General features: G+C 41.6%; 1 protein-coding gene across 2 annotated transcripts; it reads left to right on the top strand.

The window, feature by feature from the left end:
• Window positions 1-3,286: 3,286 nt before the first annotated feature.
• Window positions 3,287-14,804, top strand: hrh1 (histamine receptor H1). 2 transcript variants are annotated; one of them, XM_060069529.1, is made up of 3 exons: window positions 3,287-3,423; window positions 10,679-10,780; window positions 11,651-14,804. In XM_060069529.1, the coding sequence occupies exon 3, from the start codon at window positions 11,892-11,894 to the stop codon at window positions 13,500-13,502; it is 1,611 nt and encodes a 536-aa protein (XP_059925512.1). In that variant the 5' UTR covers window positions 3,287-3,423; window positions 10,679-10,780; window positions 11,651-11,891; the 3' UTR covers window positions 13,503-14,804. The 2 variants fall into 2 exon arrangements, with proteins under 2 accessions (XP_059925512.1, XP_059925511.1); XM_060069528.1 differs by lacking the exon at window positions 10,679-10,780.
• Window positions 14,805-14,915: the final 111 nt, after the last annotated feature.

The following is a 14,915-nucleotide window of genomic DNA, read 5'->3' as shown; positions in this document are numbered from 1 at the left end:
CTTCCAGAAACCCCCTAAGCAGCAGATAAGATCAGGGACAGTGCCAGGCCTATACTGCCAGTACCTGTACCTGTGATCGCATATCCAATGCAGAGGTGTGTGTTTGTGTGTGTGTGAAAATAAATTAACTTCGTTTAAAAAGGCACTTTAACCGAGTAACTCATGTATTTTTTTATCTTTCTAGGCATATAGCATATAGCATAGGCCTTCTCATGATAATAGGATATCATGCCGTCATATTTCTTCCGACTTCGGGTAGCTCTCTCTTTTTTTGTCATACATGTGTTTGCATCCCTGGTCTATACTAAAGAAGACATTTGAAATGACAAGTTAAAAGTAGGAAAGTCTATCAAATGCATGAACCTTTTTCCATATTACCGGTAAGTCATTGTGCTGTGCTGTGCTGTATTGATGTTTGAGAATGTGCTGCCGGATCTCCGCCACCAGATGGCGCCCGAGAGGGTAAAACCATGGGTTAAACGTTTAGACCCGCCCACATTTAGCTCCTAAAACGGGAGCGACTTCCCTTGCCAGGGGCGAGACCGGCCCGGGCCGGTGAGACAATTCCCTGGACGCCAGCGTGGCTCACGGAGTCGCTTGTATGATTTTTGTTTTTCCTGCGTTGGGTACCAACCCCGCAGTTTACTTTCCTTATTAATGAATAAACGCCCCATCGGGCTTTGAACGCGTCTTGGAGTGTGTCGTCACTTTACACCAGGACATCGACGTTGCACTAACATTTATGTAGCACTGCTTTGCCTGTAATTCCCTGGTGTAGTAGAACTTACTATTCAATATCTCCAATACACGATATTAGAGTGCCTCCTATGTGCACTCTCATAGGCAGGGGCGTAGCACCAAATTCTGGGCCCTGTATACAAGAGGTACTGATGCCCCCCGCAGAATTGTTGGGGAGGGGGGGGGGGGGGGGGGGGGTAATTGTTGACGGAGGGGACGACGACGACACGACGAGACGTGACCTAGCGCAGTGTGGGGCTCCTACAACTAGGGGGTGGTAGAGAAATAAAAATATTTTTTCTTTTTCTTTTACATTCCCACGGCCCCCCTCTGCCTTGGGCCCCCCCAAGCCTGTTCAGTACCTTACCCCCCCAGTCCAGCGGCCCTGCACACACACACACACACACACACACACACACACACACACACACACACACACACACACACACACACACACACACACACACACAATGTACGTTTTTGAGAACAACTGGACGCACAGACACACGCATTGGCGCCCACACAAACAAACACAAGCATTTAAGGATTTTCCTCAATGAGTCACACGTTTATTTCATTAAACAGTTCTTGGATTTCCATTTAAGAAAATCAGTAGCCTAGGCTGCATTTTAAAAAACAGAAAATAAATGACATATTGGATATTGCAGCCTATGGATTGTCATGCGCTCATCAATTAATTGTTGGCGGTGTTGAAGGGAAAGGTGAAGAAATCCTAATACTGATGCACAATTGTCAATACCAACTTATGTCATTTAGAGCATCATGCTGCACAGGGAAGCACAACGCAATGAATTCAAAAAATATTAAATAATAGTATTATTTATATAAAATATTGATATATTTGTTTTATTTGTAATTGTGTATGAATTTATTGGAAGTTACATTCTGGCTTACTTATAGTGACAATATTTGCCTCAGTGCCATCTCAGATCTCAGTCACGACCACATTTTGTATTAAGACTATGATATATTTAAAAACTTAATTGTTGGATGAGTCTATATATAGCCGAACGATCATATATATATTCTCTTCACTGCTGACTCACAAACCACTCACCACATCAGTAAGAACGACCTTAGCAGCCTCTCAAACAATGGAAAAAATCAGTTCAAACATTGAATAGAAGAATATCATTAGAAATGTCAGTTGATAAAAACACACATACATACAGACACACACACACGCAATCACACACACACACACACACACACACACACACACACACACACACACACACACACACACACACACACACACACACACACACACACACACACACACACACACACACTAAAACACACACACACACACACACACACACTAACACACACACACACACACTAAAACACACACACACACACACACACACACACACACACACACACACAATGTACGTTTTTGAGAACAACTGGACGCACAGACACACGCATTGGCGCCCACACAAACAAACACAAGCATTTAAGGATTTTCCTCAATGAGTCACACGTTTATTTCATTAAACAGTTCTTGGATTTCCATTTAAGAAAATCAGTAGCCTAGGCTGCATTTTAAAAAACAGAAAATAAATGACATATTGGATATTGCAGCCTATGGATTGTCATGCGCTCATCAATTAATTGTTGGCGGTGTTGAAGGGAAAGGTGAAGAAATCCTAATACTGATGCACAATTGTCAATACCAACTTATGTCATTTAGAGCATCATGCTGCACAGGGAAGCACAACGCAATGAATTCAAAAAATATTAAATAATAGTATTATTTATATAAAATATTGATATATTTGTTTTATTTGTAATTGTGTATGAATTTATTGGAAGTTACATTCTGGCTTACTTATAGTGACAATATTTGCCTCAGTGCCATCTCAGATCTCAGTCACGACCACATTTTGTATTAAGACTATGATATATTTAAAAACTTAATTGTTGGATGAGTCTATATATAGCCGAACGATCATATATATATTCTCTTCACTGCTGACTCACAAACCACTCACCACATCAGTAAGAACGACCTTAGCAGCCTCTCAAACAATGGAAAAAATCAGTTCAAACATTGAATAGAAGAATATCATTAGAAATGTCAGTTGATAAAAACACACATACATACAGACACACACACACGCAATCACACACGCACACACACACACACACACACACACACACACACACACACACACACACACACACACACACACACACACACACACACACACACACACACTAAAACACACACTAAAACACACACACACACACACTAACACACACACTAACACACACACACACACACACACACACACACACACACTAAAACACACACACACACACACACACACACTAAAACACACACACACACGTATGATATATGATATCATTGCATTTGCGAGGAACAGTACCTTGTGTTTAGTCTACTTTGTGTGTGTCATGGAATGCAGACTTTTCCTAGATGCCGCCAAAGCGCAGGAAAGGAGGATGAGTTAGAAACAGGGGGGGGGGGGGGGGGGAGGGCATTAGAGACCGAGAGAGGAGGAGTGATGGTTGTTTCGTGTGCGGTGCAAAGATCGCGCCGAAGGATTTCAGATTTTCCAAATTGTCCAGAATCGATAGGCTATACTGCGGCAAAACGGTGTTCCTCTACTTATGGCATTATCGCGTCTTTCATGGGTAAGTTTGCTTTGACAACCTGTGTTTTTCTTAGATTATAGCTGCAATGTAATGAAACCAAAAGCTCCGTTGTCCGATGTCTTTTAAAGTTCTTTTATGAAATATGACATAGCCCTGCCTCTGTCTTTTATGAAGGTAAACTTACAGAGGGGACCAGCGACATGGATTTAGCATTTGAAAAAGCAGTTTTTAGACCAAAATAAGGGAAAGTTTGTGATCGGAGATTGTAGTGAACAGGTGGATTTTGTTCTGAAGGAAAGATCTACTATTTGACATGTTTCATATAAGCTATAAATAGAGCCCACAACATCATAATTAACGCTGTGTATCCGCCCACTCATAATCACACCAATGACATTAGCCCAATGGTAATTACAGTCATGTTGGTTAATTAGTTTATTGTATAGTTCTGGCAATAAAGAGCCAAATATGTACATGCATGATTACCGTTTCAGTTTTGGCTGACGACACGAAGTGAATCCATTCCAAGCAGAATGAGACAATGAGACTTTCAAGTCTTATCTAAAATAGCTATGAACAAAGGGTGAGATCGTAATTATGCACACCAGAAATCTATCAAAACATGTCCTTGCCTTAAATGAATATTTAAGAATTATTCCATATTGACATGTATTTGATTCAATGGTATTTATACCATTGAATCGAATGTAATACCATTAATGGTATTACAACTAACCCTAACCCTATAGTATTGGGACATACAAGAGAACTCCGCAGAGCATTCTCGACAGTGTCATTAAATCAATTGCTAGGCAGCATTACAATGAGATCGATGGGGATCCGTGAAGTAGTGCAGGGCAGAGGGCATAACGATCCAATGAAGATAAGAAGTTGGATGACAGCCAGGGAAAATGTGTTAAATTATGTTGACAAGCAGTGCATGGCTTCTATGTGTACACAACCTTTGATCTGCCAGCTCTCTGTGAGTGTAGTTTGGGGGCTTTGAGTGTGTTCTATACCTTTCTCATTCCAAAGCTCAGGGTGAAGAGGAGGGAGCGGTAAATGAGTAGGAGGAGGAGGAGGATTGGGAGGAGGAGAAGGAGGGGGGGGGAAGCCAAATAGAGGATATGGGCTATATGGAAGGGGGCCAGGATTGATTTGGAAATGTTTTACTGGACTCACAAATACAATTATGGTTGTAATGATAAGGATGGCACGAGTGTGGTTTGTGATATCAAAAAGATTATCAGCTTATGTGTTATGTGGTGTACCATCATCCATTCTCCCAGACTTTTTCCAGTGTGGTTTGGGTCCATCTCAGTCTCACCTCAGACATGGTATGGCTAAACACAGGTGTAGTCATAGCAAGCTACGCTCCCTTAGATTACATACTTTAGTACAGAGTCATTTTCTGATCTGGGCCTGATGAGTGATTTATCCCACCTAACGCACCAAGGCAGAACCTCAACCACATCCGGCCATCCCTGCATTTTGTTCACTACACTTAACCCTGCCAAGACACACTCAGGACGTTTCTACCACCTGAGTTTAACCATACACCATTTGGGACAGGGTAATCTTTCAGGTCCCCCCCCCCCCCCCCGCCCCCGGCGCCCCCATGGTGGAAAAAGTGTTGCTAAAGGGATGTCTAGATAGGCAGAAATAAGAGCAGGTGTCCTATCGGCTACCCTTAACACAGACCACAATTATTGAGTGCTCCCTAGGGTGGCCCTTCATGCAATAAATGATGACGATGCGACCACTAGAGCGGAGAAAATTGATAAATTGTCCTAATGAGGGCCATTCTAGAAGGGAACATGTGGTCCCGGTGGGTGCTCTTCGAATGGAGAAGGGGGCCCCCTCCGTGCCACCCCTGCATGACGTCGTCGGCGTTGTAGTAGAGAACATGGGATGCAGGGTATTGCTACAGGGGACAAAACATGACGTGCCAAATCAGGTGCCCGAGTGTGTGGGGACGTCTCCTAATGGTGGCCCCTCCAGTGGAGAACATTTGATATGGTGTCATACAGGTACCCCTACAATGTGATAAACATTAGGTTCCCCCCAGTTGCATCTCTGATGAAACATACTCATGAAGTGCCATCTTAGATGCCCCTCCAAGAATATATGATGAAGCCCTTGTATGTCCTTGCAATGGAGTGAAAAACAAATTGACAAAGAAAAATATCAAAGAGGAGTGTTAGTATTCTTTATCTGGATCTAGCCTAATAACATAATGTTAATCTTAATCATGCATGAATACCATTTCCTCAAACTTGATGCATCATAGCTTTCTGCGCCCTGATTGTGCCAAATGTCATGTAGTAGGCGCACTTCAAATTGTTTTGCTAAAACGCCAAATACACTCCCTGTTTGTCTCTCGCTCGCTCTCTCTCTCGCTCTCTCTGGTAAATGGACTGCATTTATATGCTTTTACCCAAAGCGATTTACAATATTGCCTAACATTCACCCATTCATGCACACATTCACACACCGATGGCGGTGTCAGCTCGCTCTCCCTACTACTTATGATTTGATTTGTTAACGATATGTTAACTAATTGATTAATCCATGCTTTTTTATTGTGGTTAATCATTCAATTGAATGCAGGTTTATTGTTTGAGTATAAGTTGTTTATAATGAGTTCATCCACATGGTCGCACACCTTTTGTTGATTCATATATTTTGTATTTTCCCATATTTTTTCCCTATCTTTTCTCGAGTTTGTTGTGTCACATGGCTAAACCGTGGGATAATAATTTAGTTTGCAGATCATTTTATATCATCAGTACATTTGTGTTATCATAACGCCTGATTTATATCATTTAAATTTAATCTAAAAGATTAACGTGTCAATAGATTTTTTATCAAATATGCCAATTTCCTGATAATGTTTAATATTACAGACATAATAATACAGAAAATTCCCTATTATCTGGGGATAAATTCTCTACAGTATAGAGAGCTCTCTAAAAGTTTTTTCGGTTTGGGGTAATTTCCATTGAAGACCCCAAGTTACACCACTGGAGAGGCCGAACTGAATGTGGATCGAAACCTTTCAGATAAAAGTTAAATGGGGAGAACTCAACTGTCAAAATAATTTGCAAAATTAATTGGTCGCCTGTAGTTTAAGATTAAGCTAAAGATAGCTAGTCAGTGTGATAAAAATATATTATTGTAGTTGGGCGGCAAAACTTAAATGTCCCATTGCATGCTAATTTATGGATGCTTATATATAGATGTTAGTGGGCCCTTAATACAGTATTTGAAGACTTTCAAGAGATTCAGCCTTGGTGCAGAAATACAGCCACTATGAGCCAGTCGCACATTGAGCTTTCTCCAAATGCGCCGTTTTTTAGAGGCGGGTCAAGGTGGAGGGTGGGGGTGTGGTCCTGAGCAGCTTGCGACCACGGTACCATGCGCTCGTGTTTACAGTGGATGTATCGCAATGGCGAGGTGCAGACAGCTTTTGGCCATGTTCTGTTAATATTCTAGAACACTCTGGGTGCTCTGGCGGGAGTCCAGGAGCTCTAAATCTCAATAATATCATATTATACATAGATAACTATATCATTTAATATATATTATCACGGCAATATTAGACGATATTAGGAATTTCAAACGACCACGTCGGGTTCTTCGACGTCTCTGGTTTTTCCACTTCCACATCAATCTGAAGCAGACTGAACCACGACATGGAGGAGAAAGGGATTGTTGCCCGCGATTGTTGACCGTGATTGTCTCATGAGACGTTGGTGCCTCGGCAGCTGGCAGCGGGGCTGCGGCGGGAGAAAATCGCGGGCAACAATCCCTTTCTCCTCTATTCCGCGGTTCATGTATTTCAGTGAGTCAAAGCCAAATTTCCTTTCCCCCAAATCCTTCTCAACCATGGCTGAGATAACCCCCACTACGAGTCTCGTTGTGGAACTACCAGAGACGTGTTGTGCGCCATAACACCAACAGGTGTTATGGCGCCTCCAGACGATATTATGAATCTCAAACGACTGTCTGGTTCTCCGACGTCTCTGGTTCTTCCACTTCCACATCAATCTGAAGTAGACTGAACAGCACCATGGAGGAGAAAGGGATTGTTGATGGTTTCGGAAGCGGGCAGCGCCGAGGCACCACCGACCTTCGGCGGTAGTGCCTCGCGATGGTGGTGCCTCACGGCAGGGGGGCTCCAGCGGGAGACAATCGTGGGCAACAATCCCTTTCTCCTCCATGTCGCGGTTCATTTACTTCAGTGAGTCAAAGCCAAAGTTCCCCAAATTCCTTCTCAACCATGGCTATGATAGCCCCTATTACGAGTCTCGTCAGAGAACCCGACGTGTTATGCGCCATAACACCAACAGCAGAACGGTAATCTAATTAATAAAGAAGTGTACAACAGTCGTAGCTCATTGTCTCATTGGCGGGCCAAATCTCTGGGCGGGCAAAGCAGAGAAGGGGAGGTAACATGGCATAGTTGCGGTAACATGGGGAGGTAACATGGGATAGTTGCGGCCAAAAATCCTTGATTATGCGGCATATTTTCTTAAAAAATGCGATGAAATATGCAGCATATTTATGCAATTTCATGCGATGAAATTGCGGGAACTTGCAGAAAAATGCGGGAACTTGCGAAAAATGCAGCTTTTCGATTACGTTTACGTCGCGTAATTACATCACTTCATAACGTTCCCATGGCAACAGGGGGAAATGGCTGGTCGTGTGTGAAGTAAACGCAACATTTTTCAACTTTCTGCTAAGATATATGTGACTTTTTTGCAACGAATATGCAGGGATTATGAAATCATGCAAGCGCCGCATTTTTGCGTGGAAATCTGCAATTTATGCGGTGAAAATGCGCCATATTTGAAAAAAATGCAGCCCCCGCATGAATATGCAGACTTTGGCTGATTAGTCAACCTTCCCTGACTTCTATCTGTCTGGCACTGCACTCAGTGTGTGCAGTGAAATTACATACTTGGGCCATATTATGTCAAATGACCTGTCTGATGACAAGGATATCTATAGGCAGCGTCGGAAGTTGTATGCACAAGCAAACATGCTCTGCCGTAGGTTTAGTATGTGCTCTGTACCTGTTAAAATCTCACTCTTTCGAGCGTATTGTACGCCGCTGTATACTGCCCACCTGTGGTGTCGTTATAAACAAGGCAGCATTAGAAAGCTTACAGTGGCCTATAATGATAGCATGAGGCTACTGCTGAGAGCTCCAAGAAGCTCCAGCGCAAGCCAAATGTTTGTAAGTGTTGGGGTCCCTACCTGCTCTGCTGTGTTACGTGGCCTGATGTATGGATTTATGTGTAGGGCATCCGAGTCCGAAAATAACTTAATTGCAGTTTTGGCCAACCCTCTATGCAGTTCGGTTAGATTTTCTTCCAGACTGTGGAACCATCGGCGATCATGTCTGTATGCTCGGCACTGAATATTGTGAATTTGTGTATTTTTTTACTCTGTGTTTGGTTATTTGTTTATTTTGTTTGTGTTGATATGGATCCTCCTGGGTCTGAAATAAAGAATTATATATATATATATATATATATGCGTTGAATTATGCGACTGACTAATTAGTTTACTTGTTCAGCTTCATCTGAAGCTACAGGCAAACAATTTGTTTACAAAATGCCTCAATGCCAATACCAATGACTACTGAAAATGGGCCAGTTTTCTCGCTTTAGTTTTTTGGTCTAAAACAGAGATACAGTTAATGGCCCTGTTTTATCATCCATAGTTTTTTTTTATATTGATGGGAAAACCGATTATACTTGAGACCCTGAGCAGAGATCCAACCCGACCATTGAACCATTGAACAACAGTCCAAAATCTCCAGAGCGCATGAACAGCTGATCTCCAAAAGAGTGACCATGTAGGTCTAAACGCTATGCGTCTCTTATGCTGGTTGACTCTGAAAGTTACTCAATCAAGGTTTAATAGTTATATGGTTTGGGTTTATTGTGCTCAATAGAGTAAGGGTTTAATGCATTCAAAAGTTAATGTTTAATGGAGTTGGCAGAAGTGGAATATAATATTCATTTGAATTAGAGCATAATTCCATCATGATTCCAGTTTTCCTTACCATAGAACGAGCCCTTTATATGGGGTGGGTGCTCTTCTGAGGCCGCCATGTTGCACTACCATCTTCATACATAGCCCAGATCACACTTTGGTATCCAAGTGTAGAATAGTGCAGCTAATGGCAGTTAATGGACGACGGGGATAATGAAAGCTTGTTGAAAGCTTTTTGCAGTTTCCTCCCTGTTCAATAACTTAAAGTATGATATTCTTTTTTTGGAGAGCCTTGGTATCCAAAACAAAACTGTTGCAATACAAGTGCACACAGGTTATCAAAAGCAACCTATATTAACGTACCGTAGTGCAGGTAAACATTGGCTTGTAGCGCCGATAGCTATCGAGATGAACGATCAATGCATATAAACGATGGCAATAATTATTAGTCTATGGATGTAGCTTATCATTATGGATTCAGTAAGAGGATTGTGTGTGGATAAATGTAAAGGCTGTTACTGCAGCAATGACCAATAATATGTGTACGGTGACCATGGTGTCTATACCAAAGATACCGTCTTGTTTTGGGTTAAACTGGTTTACCTACTGGCACCGTACCCAATCCAGGCCATTCCAGGCCACCATTGTCGGTGGAAAAGGATAGGGAGATCATTCAGGTGGTTGCAATCTGCAACCTCCTGAATAGTTGCAACTCACAATAGTTCACAATCAATTATATTCATTATTATATTATTATTATATTAATAGTTGTGAATAGTTGGACCTTTCATAAGGTAAATTCTCCTGTCCAGATGTCCCATATGCTGTTAAATGTTTCTTTTTAGATTTAGGTTTTTGTTAGTGTTCTATGTTAGTTTACCTCACCATCATTTATCCAAGTGAAATGCATGTCTGTAACTGTGTAAATGAATTGCATTATAATCTAAGGAGGAAGTACTGTCATAGAATGACAGTGTGAAGCAATGGTCATAGCATGACCATAAGCATTCACAGGAATCACTGATTTGGGACAAGAACATCAACTTCAAAAATTAAAAATTGGTAAAGTTAATTCATCTTCATAGAATAAAATAAAAGTATAAAAAAGGTAATTTATAATATTAGTCATACTCTTCCTAACAGATGTGGTGCGCGATACAAAAGTAAAATAAGATATGTATGAGCCACTTTATGACATAAGCATAAATACTGTGATAAAAGTACTATAGCACGCTGACACATCTTAGCGAAGATAATGAGCATGTTCTCATTGTTGCATGTGAAGACTCCACTAGGCTGACTGTGCTGCTCAATGGGACGCACTTTGTTGCTGTTGGAGAAACAACACTCGACAGCATGGTGTCCCATTCCACACTCCTACTTCTGCGTAAGGATCATCAGACATGTCGGCCAGTGTGGTCATGATGCATTGTGGAAGAGAGTGTGAGAGCGAGAGAGAGAGAGGGGGAGAGAGATAGATAAGGGGGGGAGGGAGAGATTGAGCTAGAGTGACAGAGAGATAGAAGAAGAAGGCAAGAGAGAGAGAAGGGGAAGAGATGGTAGATACATAGCAATATGGCAAGATAGAAAGAGGCAGACGGACAGACGGACAGAAACACAGACATCTTAACGGAGATAAGAGAATAATGCCATGTGACCAAGCATAATCATTGTTAGGGGAATAACTATGTATAGCCATGTAGAAAGATGAATAAATAAATTTTCAATGAGTCAGAAAATAAAACCATTTTAAATGTGAAGGGAATTAAACATATAATGGTATTGTAAAGGCGTCTGCTCTGGAAAGATTTCACACAGCATCACTATAGCAACCTTTTTTAGCTTGCATTTTCTCTTTGTAACTAGTTAGCAGAACAGTGTATTATTAGTAAAAAGTGTATTAGTATCAGGATGAAGAGTGTTGATGTGTCACATGACTTGATTTGCGGTTAATCTGCAATCTGTTTGCAGAGGCGAAAGTAAACAAAAAGCACATTTATACTGCTACTATCGAGCTGTTATTCAAGCTGGTCGGTCTGCTTCCAAAATATGATGACAATAAAGATTACACCCACATTAACTCTCCATTTCTACCCCCTGTTTTTTGAGCACTTCTTTCCTAGACACATAGTCATAGCTCTTTACACTACACAACCTATGTATATTTCACTCCAGTCTCCAGTGATACAGTCATTGATATGTAACTTGTACTCACTGTGTGTTCCTGTCTGTTTTTTTCCCCCTTCTATATTCCTAGGCTGTAACTGTTTGGAATGTGAAGACACATTTCCTCGATTAAGCATAAGGGAGTCATTTCCAATTGCAACACGGCTGTCTGATTCCAAACAAGCTGGATTCACAGGGCCTAATGTAAGCAGCGCTGCTCCTGACTATTACTCAGGCTGACTGAACCCTCTGGCGCGGAGGGATGCGTGAAGAGACTAACCCCAGGTGTTGATGTGACGTGAGGGGGCAGTCTCGCCCACCCCCGGACTACCATGATGGAACCTGGTTTTGCAGCTTCTCTGGATCGCCTCCACCTCAACAGTGGTATCTACAACGCCGTCCACAACTGGAGCGTTCTCCACAATGACACCAGGAGCAATGAGACGTTGTCCCTGCAGGACTTTGTGTACAGCACAGCGCTTGGAGTGTTCTTGGGGCTCGTGTCTCTGTTGACGGTCCTCATGAACCTTCTGGTCCTCTATGCCGTCAGGAGGGAGAAGAGCCTGCACACTGTAGGGAACCTGTACATCGCCAGCCTCTCGGTGGCCGACCTGATAGTGGGCGCCACGGTGATGCCCCTGAACCTGGTGTACCTGCTGAGGGACGAGTGGTTGCTGGGCCGTGCAGTCTGCCAGTTTTGGCTCATCATGGATTATGTGGCCAGCACAGCCTCCATTTTCAACCTCTTCATATTATGTTTGGATCGCTATCGGTCGGTCAGGCAACCTTTGAAGTACCTAAAGTATAGAACGAGGGGACGGGCGTGTCTGATGATCTCTGGGGCCTGGCTGCTGTCAATGATGTGGATTGTTCCTATTTTAGGTTGGAGATGGTTCACCCCCGTGGACCTCAAACCAGAGGATGAGAATAAATGTGATACGGATTTTCGCTTCGTAACCTGGTTCAAAGTGATTACTGCTATATTCAACTTCTATGTGCCCTCTTTTTTAATGCTGTGGTTCTACACGCACATCTACTTGGCAGTCAGGCAACATCTGAGAGAGAGAGAGAGGATTGTCCATCCAACCGATTCATTTGGCGATAATGAGATTGAACATAGCGCTCTTAACCCAGAGGTAAGTGCTTGCAAATCACCAGTGAGAAACAAAGACCCTTTGGGTAGATATACTAAGAATGACCACTTGATGGATCATAACACCCTCGATCAAAGATATTCTCTCGAAGAAATGGCAATTCTGAAATCTCAAAAGGAAAGTGCTCAGAGGTCAATGCTCATGATGACAACGGAACAAATATCAAGAAAGAACAACAGGAGTTCTCCGGAACTCCTGTTGCAGAAGCAGACCAACACGACGACTATTCCAAGTCTGCCGGGGGGGTCAGCTTGTATAGCATGTTTAGATGAGCATAATGACATCAAACACTACGTATCCATAAATGAGTGTCGTGTTACAGTGCCAAACTCAGTAAGTGGCGAATTTGACTTAGGCCATCTACCAAAGGTAAAGCAGTACACTACTGTCATGTACAACAAAGACGTTAGTCAGTCAACCCACTCGGTGGAGGAAACCAGTCAGGAGACCGCATCAAATCAAGCCAACGGTGTGACAATGAAACAGACCTGGCAACGTTTTGTTGACCAATCACGTCTCCGGATCCAGTCACTTAGAATACGCAAAGAGCATAAGGCAGCTAAGCAGCTGGGCTTCATAATAGCGGCATTCTTGTTGTGTTGGATTCCTTATTTTATAGCTTTCATGGTCATGGCATTCTGTCAGAGGTGTGTGCACCATGATCTGCATATGTTCACCATATGGCTTGGGTACATTAACTCAACTCTTAACCCCTTTATATACCCTCTCTGTAACGGCAACTTTAAAAAAGTTTTTAAAAGTATTCTACATATACCTGAGCATTTATGAATGCTTATCGTGCCTGCAACAAAATGCTTACTTGTGCCTATACATAATGACTGGATGAAGTCTCGATACACAAACTGGCTTTGAATTGTAAAAAGTGTAAATAGCAAAAATAATAATATATTGAATTTACTTTTTCCATTACAGCCTGAGAATAGTAAAATACAAATGCAAACAAATGTCATATATATAGATATATATGTTTTTTGTGCTATAGTGCCATATAATATTGTAGTGGAAGATGGAAGACTGATAAATACAAAACCAAAATGATAGGCGTATTGAGTGATTCAGTCTGACTTCAGTCTAAGAGACACTGTGATTGACACCTTTTTTTTGTTACTTTTGAGTCGTCAGTTCAATTATAAGCCTCCAGACAATGTATTGTACTTACTTGTAAAAGGCAAAGGGACTTAAATGTGCGAAACAAGTTTCACAGCGTCCTAACAGGATATTGAAGTGAATGAAAAACATTTGTACAGTATTTTCCAAGGTTCACACGTTTTATTTGGTGTCAATAAATACTATTTATTCTCAATATTTTTGTATTAACGTATACATACTGTTCCTCAGTATGTCAACTAATGACATGTCATGGATCTGGTGTGCATCCTTCATTTGCTTTTACCTTTTCAATGAGGGAACGCCTCACAAAAGGTTGCTCAAATTGTAATTAGAACTTTGTGTTGAACAAAATGTTTAATAAACCTGGTGTTTCAAGGGTGAGGACGTTTTTGAAAGATGTCTCTAGGTGTTGTCCAAACTTTTTAAGACTTGTTTATTTTTGATGTGTGGACTGCTCAATGCAAAGAACACTAAATGTTTGTTTGAAATGATGTGTGGACTTGGACTCTAGAAAGCACACCCTCACCACCCTTCAACAGCTGGATAGGATACGGGGGGATTTACTATCCCAATCAATCATTCACAAATAATACATATTAGGTATTTTATTACCATGCTGGAAAGAAAAACATGATCATTTAAAATCAATAAACACCATTGTTTTAATGTTATTGTCAATTAGTGGTCCATTGATGCAAAATATAACATTTTGCTAGAAGAAAACTAAAAAATATATACGAATACTGTCGCCTCCTGTAAATCTGCAAGCCTGGCCCAATATTTCTATTGATACGGTAGATGGTATGACTTTACATTGAGGCAAAAAAACGGTCTGAGTGTGTGGGTGTGTGTATGCGCGTGCGTGAATATTTGTGTGTGAGTGAGTGTTTATGGGTGTCTGTTTGACTGTCAATTTCTATGTGCTCATGTGTTAACACGTTTTGTTAGTATCATGATAGTCCTCTGGGAGAAAAAAGGGTTTGGGAAATAGACCTATGCCAATGACATACAAGTAGTTGGTTTTGATGTATACAAGTTGGAGGATGTAATTTCCTTGATAGTTTTCCAAGT

This window comes from Gadus macrocephalus, chromosome 13 (assembly GCF_031168955.1).
Source record: "Gadus macrocephalus chromosome 13, ASM3116895v1".
In the NCBI taxonomy this organism is placed as follows: Eukaryota; Metazoa; Chordata; class Actinopteri; order Gadiformes; family Gadidae; genus Gadus; species Gadus macrocephalus.
This window is presented reverse-complemented; position numbering and strand designations above follow the sequence as displayed.

Excerpts from the sequence above, each read along its gene's own strand:
- hrh1 (XM_060069528.1), top strand. The coding sequence starts at position 11,892 with ATGATGGAACCTGGTTTTGCAGCTTCTCTGGATCGCCTCCACCTCAAC.